Source organism: Poecilia reticulata, linkage group LG15, assembly GCF_000633615.1.
Source record: "Poecilia reticulata strain Guanapo linkage group LG15, Guppy_female_1.0+MT, whole genome shotgun sequence".
Taxonomy (NCBI): Eukaryota; Metazoa; Chordata; class Actinopteri; order Cyprinodontiformes; family Poeciliidae; genus Poecilia; species Poecilia reticulata.
The window spans coordinates 23016531-23030049 of NC_024345.1; the positions used below are offsets into that span (position 1 = coordinate 23016531).

At 37.6% G+C, this 13519-nt stretch overlaps 1 protein-coding gene across 4 annotated transcripts in view; it reads left to right on the forward strand.

The window, feature by feature from the left end:
* Nucleotides 1-1246: 1246 nt before the first annotated feature.
* Nucleotides 1247-13519, forward strand: part of cpeb3 (cytoplasmic polyadenylation element binding protein 3) — a 46030-nt gene continuing 33757 nt past the window's right edge. For 3 of the 4 annotated variants that reach the window (XM_017309092.1, XM_017309094.1, XM_017309095.1), the window contains exons 1-3: nucleotides 1247-1401; nucleotides 2786-3660; nucleotides 13133-13286. In XM_017309092.1, the coding sequence (XP_017164581.1) occupies nucleotides 2797-3660; nucleotides 13133-13286 (1018 nt within the window). In that variant the 5' untranslated portion in view covers nucleotides 1247-1401; nucleotides 2786-2796. Of the gene's footprint in view, nucleotides 1402-2401; nucleotides 3661-13132; nucleotides 13287-13519 lie in introns of those variants that run through there. The other variant, XM_017309093.1, reaches the window with a different exon arrangement.

A 13519-nucleotide genomic window follows, 5' to 3' on the forward strand; every position in this document is an offset into this window, starting at 1 on the left:
AAAATATAGAGGCAAATTATCATATGCTTATAAGTGAGGTACAATTAATTTTATTGGTATAACTAATAACTGTTATTTTTAGGTAACTGTACAACTATGACTGTCTCACAAACACAATTAATGATCTTGAAAAAGATTCTCATTTGCAACTGGCTTTGTTAGGACCCCAGTCACCAACTTAATTTTCAAATTCATTGGTATTTATTTATGTTTTCGATCCCAACTGCAAGGGCAGTTTTAAACATTGTTAATTAGAATTTATCATGGCAACAATATATCAAAATTCTTTTCATGATAAGAAATGTGTTATATAATAAACAACACGATAAATAAATAGTGAATCTTAACCCCTTACTAAGTTTACCTGTGTAAATAATTTCACTTCATTTCCATTTATTTATTTATTTATTTATTTATTTATTTATTTATTTATTTATTTATTTATTTATTTATTTATTTATTTATTTATTTATTTATTTATTTATGACAGGTTTTTTAAAAATAGTAATAATGGCAATTGTATTTAACAACCGGACATACAGCATCAGAATAACAACTAATAACTGAAAAAGTACCTCTTATAAATATTTGTGTAATAAGGGTTTATGCAGGACAACAGAAATGAAGACTGCTTTGCAGAGTTGGGTAGTAATAAGTTACATTTACTCAGTTACATTTACTTGAGTAACTTTTTTTTATTATTTAAATGTACTTTTAGGGGTAATTTTAATATGCTGTGCTTTTTACGTCTACCCTAAGTAATTTTATTATGAGCTATCCCTACTCTTACTTTGGTAAAAATTTCTATATTTTCCACCCATTGAATGAATAAACAAACATGCTTTAACCAAAGATTCACCAGACACACACCTGCAGTTTTTATTAAAGTTTCATAAGATTTTATATTGAAAGAAATTGATTTGAAAAAAAATCTTTTGCCTACTTTTATTTTTTGTTACTTATATAAATTATTGTTAATTTCCACTAAACATTTTATTTTGCTTCATCTGATTATGTAATTTTTAATTGATAATTTCATCAGACTTTTTACCAAATACTTTTTTTACTCTTATCTGAATAGTTGGACGGCTACATCTTACTTTTATTTAAGTAAAAATATGTTGAAGTAGTGCTACTCTTAGTTGAGTAGAACCTCTGCTGCTTAATGTAAACAGTTTCCAATGGTAGTTTGGAAGCAGCTTTGGGTGACGATCTACCGCACCGTGGTAAAACTCCAACTCCCACAAGCCCTTTCGGCCATCACCCATGCGCCGCAGTCAATCAGCTGTTGAGGCAACTGCTGACCACCTCGGCACAAGCGTAGCTCGTTTGTCATATCCCAACCCAGGCGAGGCAAACAGAAATATCTATTCACAGTCTGAAAAAGGTGAACGATAAAAGGTAATAATTCCCGCTTCACTTCGAGCAGAGGTCGACCTCAAAGTGTGTGCATGTTGTTCTGCCGTGTGCAGTGGGACACATATGGATCTACAGAGCCGATTTTCGTGGGGAAGTGAGCTTCATGACATGTATATATATATGTATGTATATATATACACACACACACCGGGATATCTCTGCCAACGCGACAGAAACCAAGGGTCGGGTTAGTGGTCAGAGTGTTTTTATGGGGGTCCGTGGACTGAGTCACTGTGGGCTGCTGATTATGGTCCTTTCATGACCTTGGAAGCGGTTCTGTTGGAGGAAAAAACACGGATTATAACCGGTGGGGCGAGCGGACCTCATACTACTGCGATTATATTTAAAGTCCGACTCGTATCAGTGGTTATTGTGCTGAATGACGGGTCTGTGTCACGCCAGCTTTATAGTGTTATTATTATTATTATTACTCAGAGGCCACAGCTTGGCGTGTCAGAGTCACTATCGGTATGTTTATATTATCTAACCTCTGATTGTTTTATGGCATAAAACCATCAGCATTTACCTTGGTGTTTTTATGTTTAGCAATAACCAAACGCTTTCTATTTATTTTTCAGTTAATTTCTAAAGAACATTTGTTTTTTGCAATGTGTTGCCAAGACAACCAAACAATTTCTAATATTTGTGCATTGTTCGCTTTAAAATGCGTCGTAGAAATATTATGCTAAAGCCAATTCGTGTCAATGCGGACTTCTGCTTTTTAAAAATATTCCTCCTGAAAGTTGTGGGACACAATATTTAATTTAAATACAGCCTATAGCCTAAATACATTAGCTTGTAACTGAAATGTTTGTTTATTTTTTATTAAATACTTGATTAAAAATGCAATTCTTTTTTTTTTGCTTGTGTGACTTTATTTGTCTAAAAGATGCTGGAAGTGTAGCTTTAAAAAAAATAAAAATGAAAGAAAGAACGGACAAATGTTTTTGTTTTTCTTTTCTTTTCTTTTTAAAGGAAGTCGTTAACAATAAGCCAGAACTGTCAAGGTGTCTTTTCACCTTGCTGAAGGACAGCTGTATTTACTGACGTATGCAAATGAGTGTCAGGGGAGGTCCTTATGAGAGAAAAAGCACAGAATCAGTTTCACATTGCAGCTCTGGAGTTCCTGCGTGGAAGGAAAAACGAGACGTGGCGAAATCTAGTGATTATCTACTGCCATATTCTTCGTGGAGATTTAAGAGTCATTTTGTTCTCCCTGGAAGGAAGTGATTGTGTTTTATTTTTTTGAGGGCGATCCAGTTTAATGTTTTATTCCCTTTCGGCTGCCGTAGGAGTTCTCTCTATGATCTCCCCAGAAATAGAAATCTTAATTTTGACTCAAAGTGTTTGTTTCCCCCTATCGCAGCTCAGCAAACCATGCAGGATGATTTACTGATGGACAAAAACAAAGCCCAGCCTCATCAGCAGCAGCAAGATCCGACACAAGTAGACCCTCCTCCCTCCACGCCGACCCCGTCATCGGATCCCACTTCATCTTCATCCGAGTCGGAGAGCCCGTCGACCGGCAGCAGCCAAGCGGCTTCCGCGCTGAGCAACAGCGGCAGTGGCGGCGGCAAGGACCGAGTCCCGATGGAGTCGCCGATCCTGCCCGGGCTGGGCTTCCACCAGCACCCGCTTCAGGAGACCGGCGGACCCCTCGGTTCCCCTCCGTCGTCGTTCGGGAGCACTTGGTCCACGGGGACCACGAACGCCGTGGAGGACAGCTTTTTCCAGGGAATACCGTCCGTGAATGGGACGATGCTTTTCCAGAACTTCCCGCACGTCAACCCGGTGTTTGGGGGGAACTTCTCCCCGCAAATCGGGCTTTCTCAGCAGCAGCAGCAGCAGCGGAGATCCCCTGTCAGTCCCAGCCAAGGCCCCTTTCCCCAGAGAAACGCTTACCAGACCATCATGAACAACAGCAAGGGGACCTCGTCGTCTTCCCCGGCTTCCTCCTCCGCCTGGAATAACCACCAGAACGCCGGGTGGAGCACCGCGTCCAACCCCTGGAGCGGGCTGCAGCCGGGCAGAGACCCGCGCCGAGCCGTGGGCGTCGGGGTCGGGGTTGGGGTCGGGGTGCAGTCTCCGCTCAACCCCATCTCCCCGATGAAGAAGCCTTACACCAGCAATGTCATAGCGCCCCCAAAATTCCCGAGACCCGGCGGTCCTCTGGCTCAAAAGCCCTGGATGGAGGACAGCGCGTTCAGGACCGACAACAGCAACAACATACTGCCTTTCCAGGTAATAATACTCAAGATCTACCTCTGAATTAGGCTGTTTATTCTGTACAATGATCCCGAAATGTGTCCAACACCGTGTAGATTTCTTGTTTTGTTCCCAATACTCAAACAATTAGAGTTGGGTAGTAACTACTAACTTTGTTTTTAAAAAATTACTTTTAGGAGTATTTTTGCTACGCTGTAGCTCTTACGTTTTACTTGAGTAATTTTATTATGACGTATTGCTGCTTTTACTTGAGTAAAATTAATGGATTCTCTATTCTCTAACATGTTTTAACCAAAAATTAACCTGACACAGACACACATCTGCAGTACTTGTTAAAGTTTCATATTTTTTATTGAAAGAAACTAATTTAGAAAAAAAAAATCTTTGTTATTTTTGGTTACTTACATGAACTATTGTCATTTTGGTCCTGTATAGGACCAAAATTTCCATTTAACATTTTTATTTTTGGCCCGTCTGATTTTGTAGTTTTTGTAGTAAAATATGTTAAAGTTGCTCTACTCTTACTTAAGTAAAATTTTTCAGTACAATGCCCACCTCTGGTATTTTCACACCTTTTCATACCTTTTGATAGATTCGGTTCGTTTGGGAATCAAAGTTGCAACATTTGTTATATTTCCAGCTGCTGCGTTCAGTCTTACACTGTATTTTGAAAAACCTGTTCCCCTCCTCGCCCGTGGGGGCACTGCTCAGGAAGTACACAAGGAAACGACACAAAAACCTCTGAAGAAGACACAGGGCACAACTTCCTTCTTCATGAAATAAACAAAAATGGAGAAGCGCCAGATTTTATTGGTTGTAGAATCTCTTTTGTTTCATGTTTGTTTTGCTTGTATTTACCCAGAAGGCCCTGCGCTGTAGTCCACTTCCTGCTTTTAGACTTGCCTCCGGTCCGTCTGCCATTCACATATGTATTCAAACTGTGTCTGGATTCACTTCAACCAAACCGAAACCGAGGTTCGTAGGCGGACCAGAGTTTGCTTTTTTTTTTGATCCGCATCAGAGTTTAATTACGGGTTCACACCTCCCCAAACGAACCGGACTTTATAGACAAACAAACTCGTTTGATTAAAGCGGACTAAACAGGTCTGGTTTCAGTTCAGTTAATGTCAGGTAAAGATTACCTGAGCAAATACAAAAAGCTGCTTCCAAATTTCTCTGGTGGGAAATCTGTCCAAAGTAGATAATAAATTTTGCTGGATGTTAAATTGCCGCTGTGATTATTGCGATAAATGATAATATTGTCATTTTGAGACCACTTTGAACAAATGTCACGGTTCCCCCCAGAAGTCTGAAGACTTTTTATCATCCAGTTTTTGGTAAAAAGTGAGAAAAAAGAAAATGAGGATTATGCAAATGGGAATCATTGAGCTTGTTTTAATTTATCATGCAGTTAATTGATCTGTAGCTTATTGTGACGAGTCTATTTGCTGTTCATAGTGTGCATTGCAATTGTGATGTAGTTCACAATAAATCAATTAAACACATGGTAAATTAAAATGAGCTCAATAGTTCCATTTGCATTTTTCTAAATAATTTTTCCCTTTTTCTGAAAAACTGGATTATAAAGTCTTCAGTCTGGTGCTTTGGTCTCAACTAGCCCTTTTTTAAAGTATAATTTCGCTTTATAATTGATTTTACTTGTTTCGTTTACTTATTTTGGATATTTAAAATGTTAAACGTTCTTTAGAATTTAAAGTTTATTTATCTTTGTTTTGCCATCAACCTGCCGCTATTTGACGTGTATCTAATGTCGCTAAGAGTCAGAGTAAAGAAAAACATGTCAACCATGGAAATCCATGTATTTTACTTTCATTTCACAGATACTATAATGCTGAACATTAGGGCTGTAGTGATTAAATAATCAAACAATACGATGCACGATATTCTGCTCACGATACGATATATATTGCGATGTTCAGCAAACGATACAATTCAACACACTTTTGTGATAGATTTTAGAGGGACAGAGTGATTTTGGTGACATTTTGTGACAGTTAATAGAGTTGGATTGAATTAATTTAACTGAAAACTGATTAAAAGCACCAACTGCACAATACCTGGCTCTGGTTGGACATGGACACAGACTTAAAGTCGACAGCTGGACAAAATGAATCAAAGAAGTGGTGAGAAAACATGTTTCTTTTAATTGAAACAGTACAAACTGTAGCTTAGATGCATTTGTAAAGTAAATAAAGTGCACCAAGTACCTGCTCTGAATAGTTTGATACCTTTTTAAGCTTCACTTAACATCTAAAGGAATCACTCTAAGCCTGATGACCGAATCACTCTCCCGGTGAAGCAAGCAGTGAGTGAGCAAGGTGACTGTTGGATGTTACAATACTTGTGGATGAATATCGATTTTTTTTCTAGTAAAGAAAATATCGATATATATCGCAAAATCGATATTATTACACAGCCCTACTGAACATGTTAATATGTTCAGTTTTATACTGGGAGGAACACAGAGGCCTTTGATGACATGCTTATCTTCCTGGTGTGAGAAGTTTTTTGTGAGCGTATACAAGCCGTCTTTATTCCGAGGCAAAACGAGTTGCCAGCTCATAAATTGTTTTGGGAAATAAACTGCTGGCTAACAAGGAAATTGGCATTTGAATTTGAATTGCTTCACTGAGACAGTACAAACATTGTGAACTGCAACTGCATTTATAATGTAATTTCCTCAATATCCCACACTGATATGCAAGTAGTTCTTTAGAGCTACACTGTTTGTTCACGGCAGGGACTCAGAGAAATGCCTTACAGCTGCTGGGATTCACTTTAGGAAGCCTTTCCAGCTCGACCGAGCGAACAAACATGAGCCCTCATAGCGTCTGGTCAGTCACGTGTGTGAACTATGTTTAGCTGACTGACAAACAGGCGTAAAGTAAGCCAACAGGATGCCCTCCCACCCCTTACAATGTCACCGACTTCTATAAAAACAAAGCCGCTGCTCAGGAGAGGACGAAGGTTGAGCCGAAATGTTGCAAAAACGCAGCTTTGCTCTGGTTGGAATTACAGCCGGAGTGAAACGTACCCGGCTGCTGGTTTGAGTCCATGTCAGTCGGTCTCTGTGACACATTTTCCTTCCTCTGTCTGTCCGTCGGTCGGTTGGTGCAGCCTCAGCCGGATTACAGCTCCAGTTATCTCCAGGAGACGAGGTCAGGGGGTCACATGTCACGCTTTATGAAGCGGAGAGGAGCTGCAGCGCTCTCATCCAGCCCAGCTTTGCAGGATGAAACTCTAGGATTAAGAGGGACATGCAGTATCAAAGCAGATAAAACGAATCAATTATTAAATCTTCTGAGAGCTAACTGGTGTTCATGCAATGTAGGGTTGTAGCTTGACCTCTCCTGATTTACTTAAAGGGGATCTATTATGGAAAATTACATAGTTTGCATATTGTTATACTTCAGTTTGTTTCTCAGTTGCTTCTAAAAGTAACTTTAAGTGCTTTAAAAAATTCACTGTCGTTTTTTTGGTGTCTGGAAAATGAGTCGTTTCAAAAACATCTCGGCTGGGGTCATCGTTACCGACCGACCCAAGCAGAGCCCAGTCTGTTTCCTAGCAACCCAAGTCCTGTCAGCTGATTTTATCGCTGAAGTGTTTTTTTTTATTGTTGACTTGCGATCCAGAAACCACTTCCTTCGTTCTTGTTCGTTGTGCAGGAGGCCTCACTTCTGCTTTTCAAAGATGCTCTGTTGTATAATTGCGGATCAGCTTGCAGCCATTTTCACATGCAAGGGTAAATGTTGAGTTGGCCGGTGCGCCCAGCAGCAGTTTATTTGGATTTAAAGTTACAGGCGGTGCTAAAACGGCTCATCATGCAGGAAACGAGATGTTTTTATCATGCTGACAATATAAATGGAACTAGTACCAATCAATATTCAAGAGTAATTAAAACAATTAACTTTCTGAAAAGTTACTTGTAAGTTAGTTTTGTCTTATTTCAAGTGTATAAAGATATTTCCACCACAAACTAGAAGAAAATGCTTGATAATATTTGTTTTTGCAGTGTACATAAATACTAGTAGCACTTTTTTTGTCTAGTTTCTAGTGTAAATGTTGTAATTAGTTCAAAGAAATAAGATAAAACTGACTTATTCTGCAACATATAGAAGCTTGTTTAGAGTCAATTATTTTACTTCAATACTGGCAAAGTTTATTGTTAAAAGTGAAATAATCTGCCAATAAAAAAAAAACACTTTTTCCTCACAATTAAGGCGTCATTTACTTAAAACAAGCTCTATATCTTCCTGAAAAGTTACATGTAAGTTAGTTTTGCTTTATTTCAAGTTTACTAACATATTTTCTCTAAAAACGAGGCCAAAAATACTTGGGAAGATTTTGTGTTTTTGCAGTTTTGCATGAATTTTCCACTTCTGAACTTTAAAAATTTGACCATTTTTGCCAAATAATCAATCAATCAATCAAATTTTATTTGTATAGCACATTTCAGCAGCAAGGCATTTCAAAGTGCTTTACATAATTAAAATAAACAGAAATAATCAGTGAGAAAGAGAAAAAAATAAAAAAATAAAAAAAATAAAAACATTACATCATTAAAACGTCGAAAAGAAAGAAGAAGAAATTAAAAACATTAAAGACATAAAAACATGGAAGACATCAAAACCCACTCTAACCCTAATTTAGCCATAAGCAACTCTAAACAGGTGRGTTTTAAGTTGAGATTTAAAGGCWCYCAGTGTTTCAGCTGTTTTACAGTTTTCTGGAAGTTTGTTCCAAATCTGTGGTGCATAGAAACTGAATGCTGCTTCTCCTCGTCTGGTTCTGGTTCTGGGGATGCAGAGCAGAACCAGAACCAGAAGATCTGAGGGGTCTTGACGGTTGGTACAGTAATAACAGATCTTTAAGGTATTGTGGTGCTAAACCGTTCAGTGATTTATAAACTAACATCAGTATTTTAAAGTCTATTCTCTGAGCTACAGGGAGCCRGTGTAGGGACTTTAAAACTGGTGTTATGTGCTCTATCTTCCTGGTTTTAGTGAGAACCCGAGCAGCAGCTCGGGTTCTCACTAAATAACCAACTTCTAAGCTTATGTTTTGCTATTATTTGCTCAAATTGTGCTTACAAACCCCTATACCATTCACATACAGTTGTTTGTGTTTAACTTTTACCTCTATGAGATAAATGGCACCGATATGCAAAGTCAGGGTTCTGGGTGTCAGCTGCTGTTTATGTAAACGAAGCTCAGGTGCATCTGACCTAAAAAACGCCGGTAGCTCATTCTTTAAATCCGCCCCGGTTCGAATGTCAACTTGTTATGTGCTTGTACCTGCCTGCTGCCTCCTCCGAGCCAGAGGAATGCGAGGAATTCAACCCAACGTGGCGGCGTCTCAGGAGATCTGATGATGCTGACGGAAATTACCGCTCGCTTGCAATCCTCTGATTGCAAGCGAGATGGCAGGCGAACAGGAATAGCCTCCTGGTTAAATTCTGCTTCACGGCCGCCGCTTGAGATCAGAAATCTCTTTTAGAAGAGAGACCTGGTCGAGACGACACTCGGAAAGAGCTGAACTGTCTAAAACAAATGGATAAAACGCAGAAAATAAAGCAAATGCGGCGATTTGACCTCTTGGAGAAGGCAATAACGTTCCTTCTTTACTGCTTTTTTGATGAATCTCATAAAATCTGAGTGTTTTGATTTTAAGAACTTTTTGTATATTATTCCAAAACCGGAGCTCGGCAGGAAAATGGTGTTTTGCTTGACTTTGGATATTTAAGAGCAGCCAGGATTGTAATTTAGCCAAACTTTTAATTCAAACGTAATCGCGAGCTAAAAAAAAAAAACAAGCTAAAATCGCTTCTTAAAACTTAATTTTATTTGTTGGCATTTAATTGAGGCCTGAAACTGTAACTTTATTCATAATTTTATTTGATTTATTTTCTTATGTATTTTATTTATTTTTTCTTTCATCAATTTATTCTATTGAGTTATCATTTTTGTGCAGCATTTGGTGCGGTTTCAACCTGTTTTTAAAAGTGTATACATTGAAAGTAGCCTGATATTTACTGTACGTCCAAAATATGAAAAGGTTTTTTATGATGGTGTGTTAGGGACTTTTAGATATAAAAAAATTAATACATTTCTACAAAAAACTCTGAACTTTTGTGGTTAATCTCAAAAATTTATTTGAAATTCAGAAATTTCTAAAAACAAACAAACAAAAAAAGTTTTGTAGAAGATATCTGATATTAAAAAATTCAAGCACATTTCCCTGTTTTTTCTAGAAAAGTTAAGAGATTATTAAAATTTTCAGAGTTTTTGGGCAGAAATTTAGTACTTACTTTAATTTAGCATGTTTCAGTTTCTTTAAGGCTCAATTTTAATAAATTTATTCTCAGTAATAAGAACAGGATTTGGATTTTGGTCACTTTCTGTCAAACATCTGCTGCATTAATCCAAGATTAATAAAGAATGAAAGTTGACTTTTCAGTAAAAGTCAATTTGGTTATATTTACACAATTAGATTTAATTGAGCAACTTTTATGAACAAATGTACTTTTAGGAGTATTTTTTATTACTCTTTAGTTTTTACTTTTACTTCAGTAATTTTATTATAAGGTATCTCGACTCTTGAGTAAAATTTCTGGATTTTCTACCCACTGAATGAAAAATAAACATATTTTAACCAAAAATCCACCAGACACAAACACACACCTGTAGTTTTTGTTGAAGTTTAAATGTTTTTTACTAAATCTAATAATAAGAATGGTCAAATATCAACCTGCAGCGCTGCTGTGGGTACAAATTACCAAGGGAACAAGCCACCGTAGATCAGATCATTTTGTCTGTTTTTATAATTTTGACCAAATAAATATATTTAAATATAAAAAACTGAAAATGGTGCAATACATTCTTGCTTTAAAAAAAAAAAAATTTGCATGTTTTTGTTGTGTAATCATTCCAGCCTGATAGAAGTTTGATCACATCATTAAAAGTCTGAAATCAATATGATACCGTTTCAGGTTTTTTACCAGGAACATTTTAATTATACTATATTTACTATATCTAACAATAAAACACCCCAACATGCACACAGTTTATTAATATGTTTACTTATTGGTGCTTTTCTTTAGGGGCTGGTTTCATTGAAAAACAACAAACAAAAACCTGTAAATTGTTAATAAAGATGTACTGATCAGGGTTTTACTGGCTGATGCTGATTTGTTTCAATTCAAATGCAAATAATTTTTTATGGACAGTGAACTTAAAGGATGTAGGTGAAACTTATAAATCCAAAAAACTGAAGGGATGCAACATTATGTTAGTCATAACATAATATTTCTTAAATAAAAAACAAATATTTTTATGTTTTTTTTATGTAACATTCTAATTTTCTGAGAAACTGAACATTGAGTTTAGTTCATTCCTCATAATTAACAGAAATAATAAATTATATCACAGAGTGTAATAAATTTGTAAGACTTTCATTATTTTTGATTAAATAGCTGAATTTGTTGTTTTTTGTCCATATTGAAACCATTTTCATCTGCTATGACGCGTTTAATAATCTTATGTTTAAGTAATTTACCTGCTAATCTGAGGAAAGTTGTTAAACAGGTGCCTTACAAAGGAGCATACCAAACCATCAGTTAAATTTTTACACATCATTAAAATTTGGTTTATTTAGAACTACCGTATTTTCCGCACTATAAGGCACCTAAAAACCTTCCATTTCCTCAAAAGCCGACAGTGCGCCTTATATATGGACCAATATTGAGCCACAACAGGTCTAGCAACTACGGTAAGCAGCCGCCGACTTCATTTACCCCGTAGAAGAAGAAGTGCGCGGTGCATGCTGGGATAGTTGTCAGAACGCTGGTTTGTTAATAAAGTTTGATAATACATTTAAAGCCAGGGGGGGAGGGGCGGRGGRAGAGAGACAGAGACTGCAGCGGCAGCGTGTCGGTTGGTCTGTGTTACCCAGAATGCAGTTGGGCACAATATGGCAACACCAACACCATGAGTGAAACAACGACTGGGGCAGCTACTATATAAAATACTCGGGACCATTTCTTTATAAATGTGGGTGTGTAATAATAGAGTATGGAACAAATTGGCAACCCAAACTGAAGCGTCTATGCGCCTTATAATGTGGTGCGCCTTATAGTGCGGGAAATACAGTACCTATTCCAATCTGAACAGAAATATCGCACCTTTTCCCGTCCAGAACCATTTTTTGTTTTTGCCTTTTTCTTCTTTGCCTTATTTTTTCTCATCTTGATTGATTTATTTCTGTCTGCATTAAATTCTCCTTTGCTTATTCGCGTGTCATGAGGAAAGATGAGCTGATAAAATGTGTCGACCTGCGTTGCTCCAGTAACGTGACGCGTTCAAACGCAGAGTCTGAGCTCGTAAACGCCACCTCCAGCTGCGTCCCATCAGGGAAAAGAAAAACTGAACAGCTCAGCGGTTTAAGTGTTTACCGTTTGTACCAAGTGGGCAGATTTTTATCTGTGTGGCGCTGTCGGGTCCTGAGTGGCGATGGGGGGGGGGGGGGCAACACTTTTGAATGCTCAGCCAAACGGGGCAGCAACAATAGCTGCGGTGTCCAAACAATGCGGCTTCCCGGCTCGCGTAGCGGACACAGGACACAGCTGCCAAGACCGCAGCCTCCCAGCTCTGGCTGGGTGTTTTTTCTCTCATGTTTCTCAGATGAAAGCGTCAACAAACGAGGGAAATTCAGTCAATCAGTCACGCCAACCACAGACTCGGCGGTAGCACTGTTCCCGTTATTATCTGGTGGAACTTGAACGTTATTTTCACCGAATCCTCCTTTAGCTGGACATTTTTAGGTTTTCTAAAATGCAGTGAATGCTGGGCACTGACTTAAATATTTCTTTTTTTTAAAAACACAGACACAGATATACTGAATTACAAATGTATTTGATAACTGTAGTCTTGTCTAATATCACATCCAGTCTATTGTGATGTTGATTTATTGTCTTCACAGTAAAAATGCCAGTGTTGAATTAACACCCAAAAGTGTCTATATGTGTCCAAGTCAGCAGGTGTTAAAGTAACACTTTGAAAGTGTTAAAAGATTGACACCCATTTGTTTTGTTAAATTAACATTGGTCTATAATACTGAAATGGGTTTAAGAAAAGTTAAACTTTCTATTTCTGTGTATTGTTTTGAATATTTTCCACTGGATTTGATTGATATTGACACTTGTGGGTCAATTATTTACTTTTTTAACACCACATTGTGTTTTGTGATCAACACTACACTGGTGTTACTTTTAATATATTTTAACACCAGCACCGTTGTAATGTTAATGTGACTCTGTATTGTTGAATTTAACACCAGCTGACTTGGACACATATAGACTTTTGGGTGTTAATTCAACACTGGCATTTTTACTGTGTTGTGTCGTCGTTCATTTTCATGACTAACTTTGACGACTAATTCCAGACGTCTGCATGTTTTTGCTGTTTTCCAGGACCGGAATCGGCCCTTTGATCCTTTTAACTTGAACTCTTTGGAGAATCCCTTAATGGATATGATAAAGTCTGACCATGACAAAGGTAAACCACACCCGGCCGGTGGCCCGCCAATGACCATCGCTGACATTATATGGAGGAATCATTTTGCAGGTTAGAAATATTCACTCATCTATTGCTGTCGCATGTTTGTTTGTTTCATGGACTAAAATTACTTTTTTAATCAGTTGAGACATGGAGCCTTCCCTGCAAAATTTAAAATAATTCCTTTCTGATCTGCTGTAGAACATTTTCAAGCCTTTTTTTAATCTTTCTACTGCAGGAAATAATTGTATATTTCAGCAAAATACAAGAACCTAGCTTGGCACAGATGTTCCCAAAGGTTT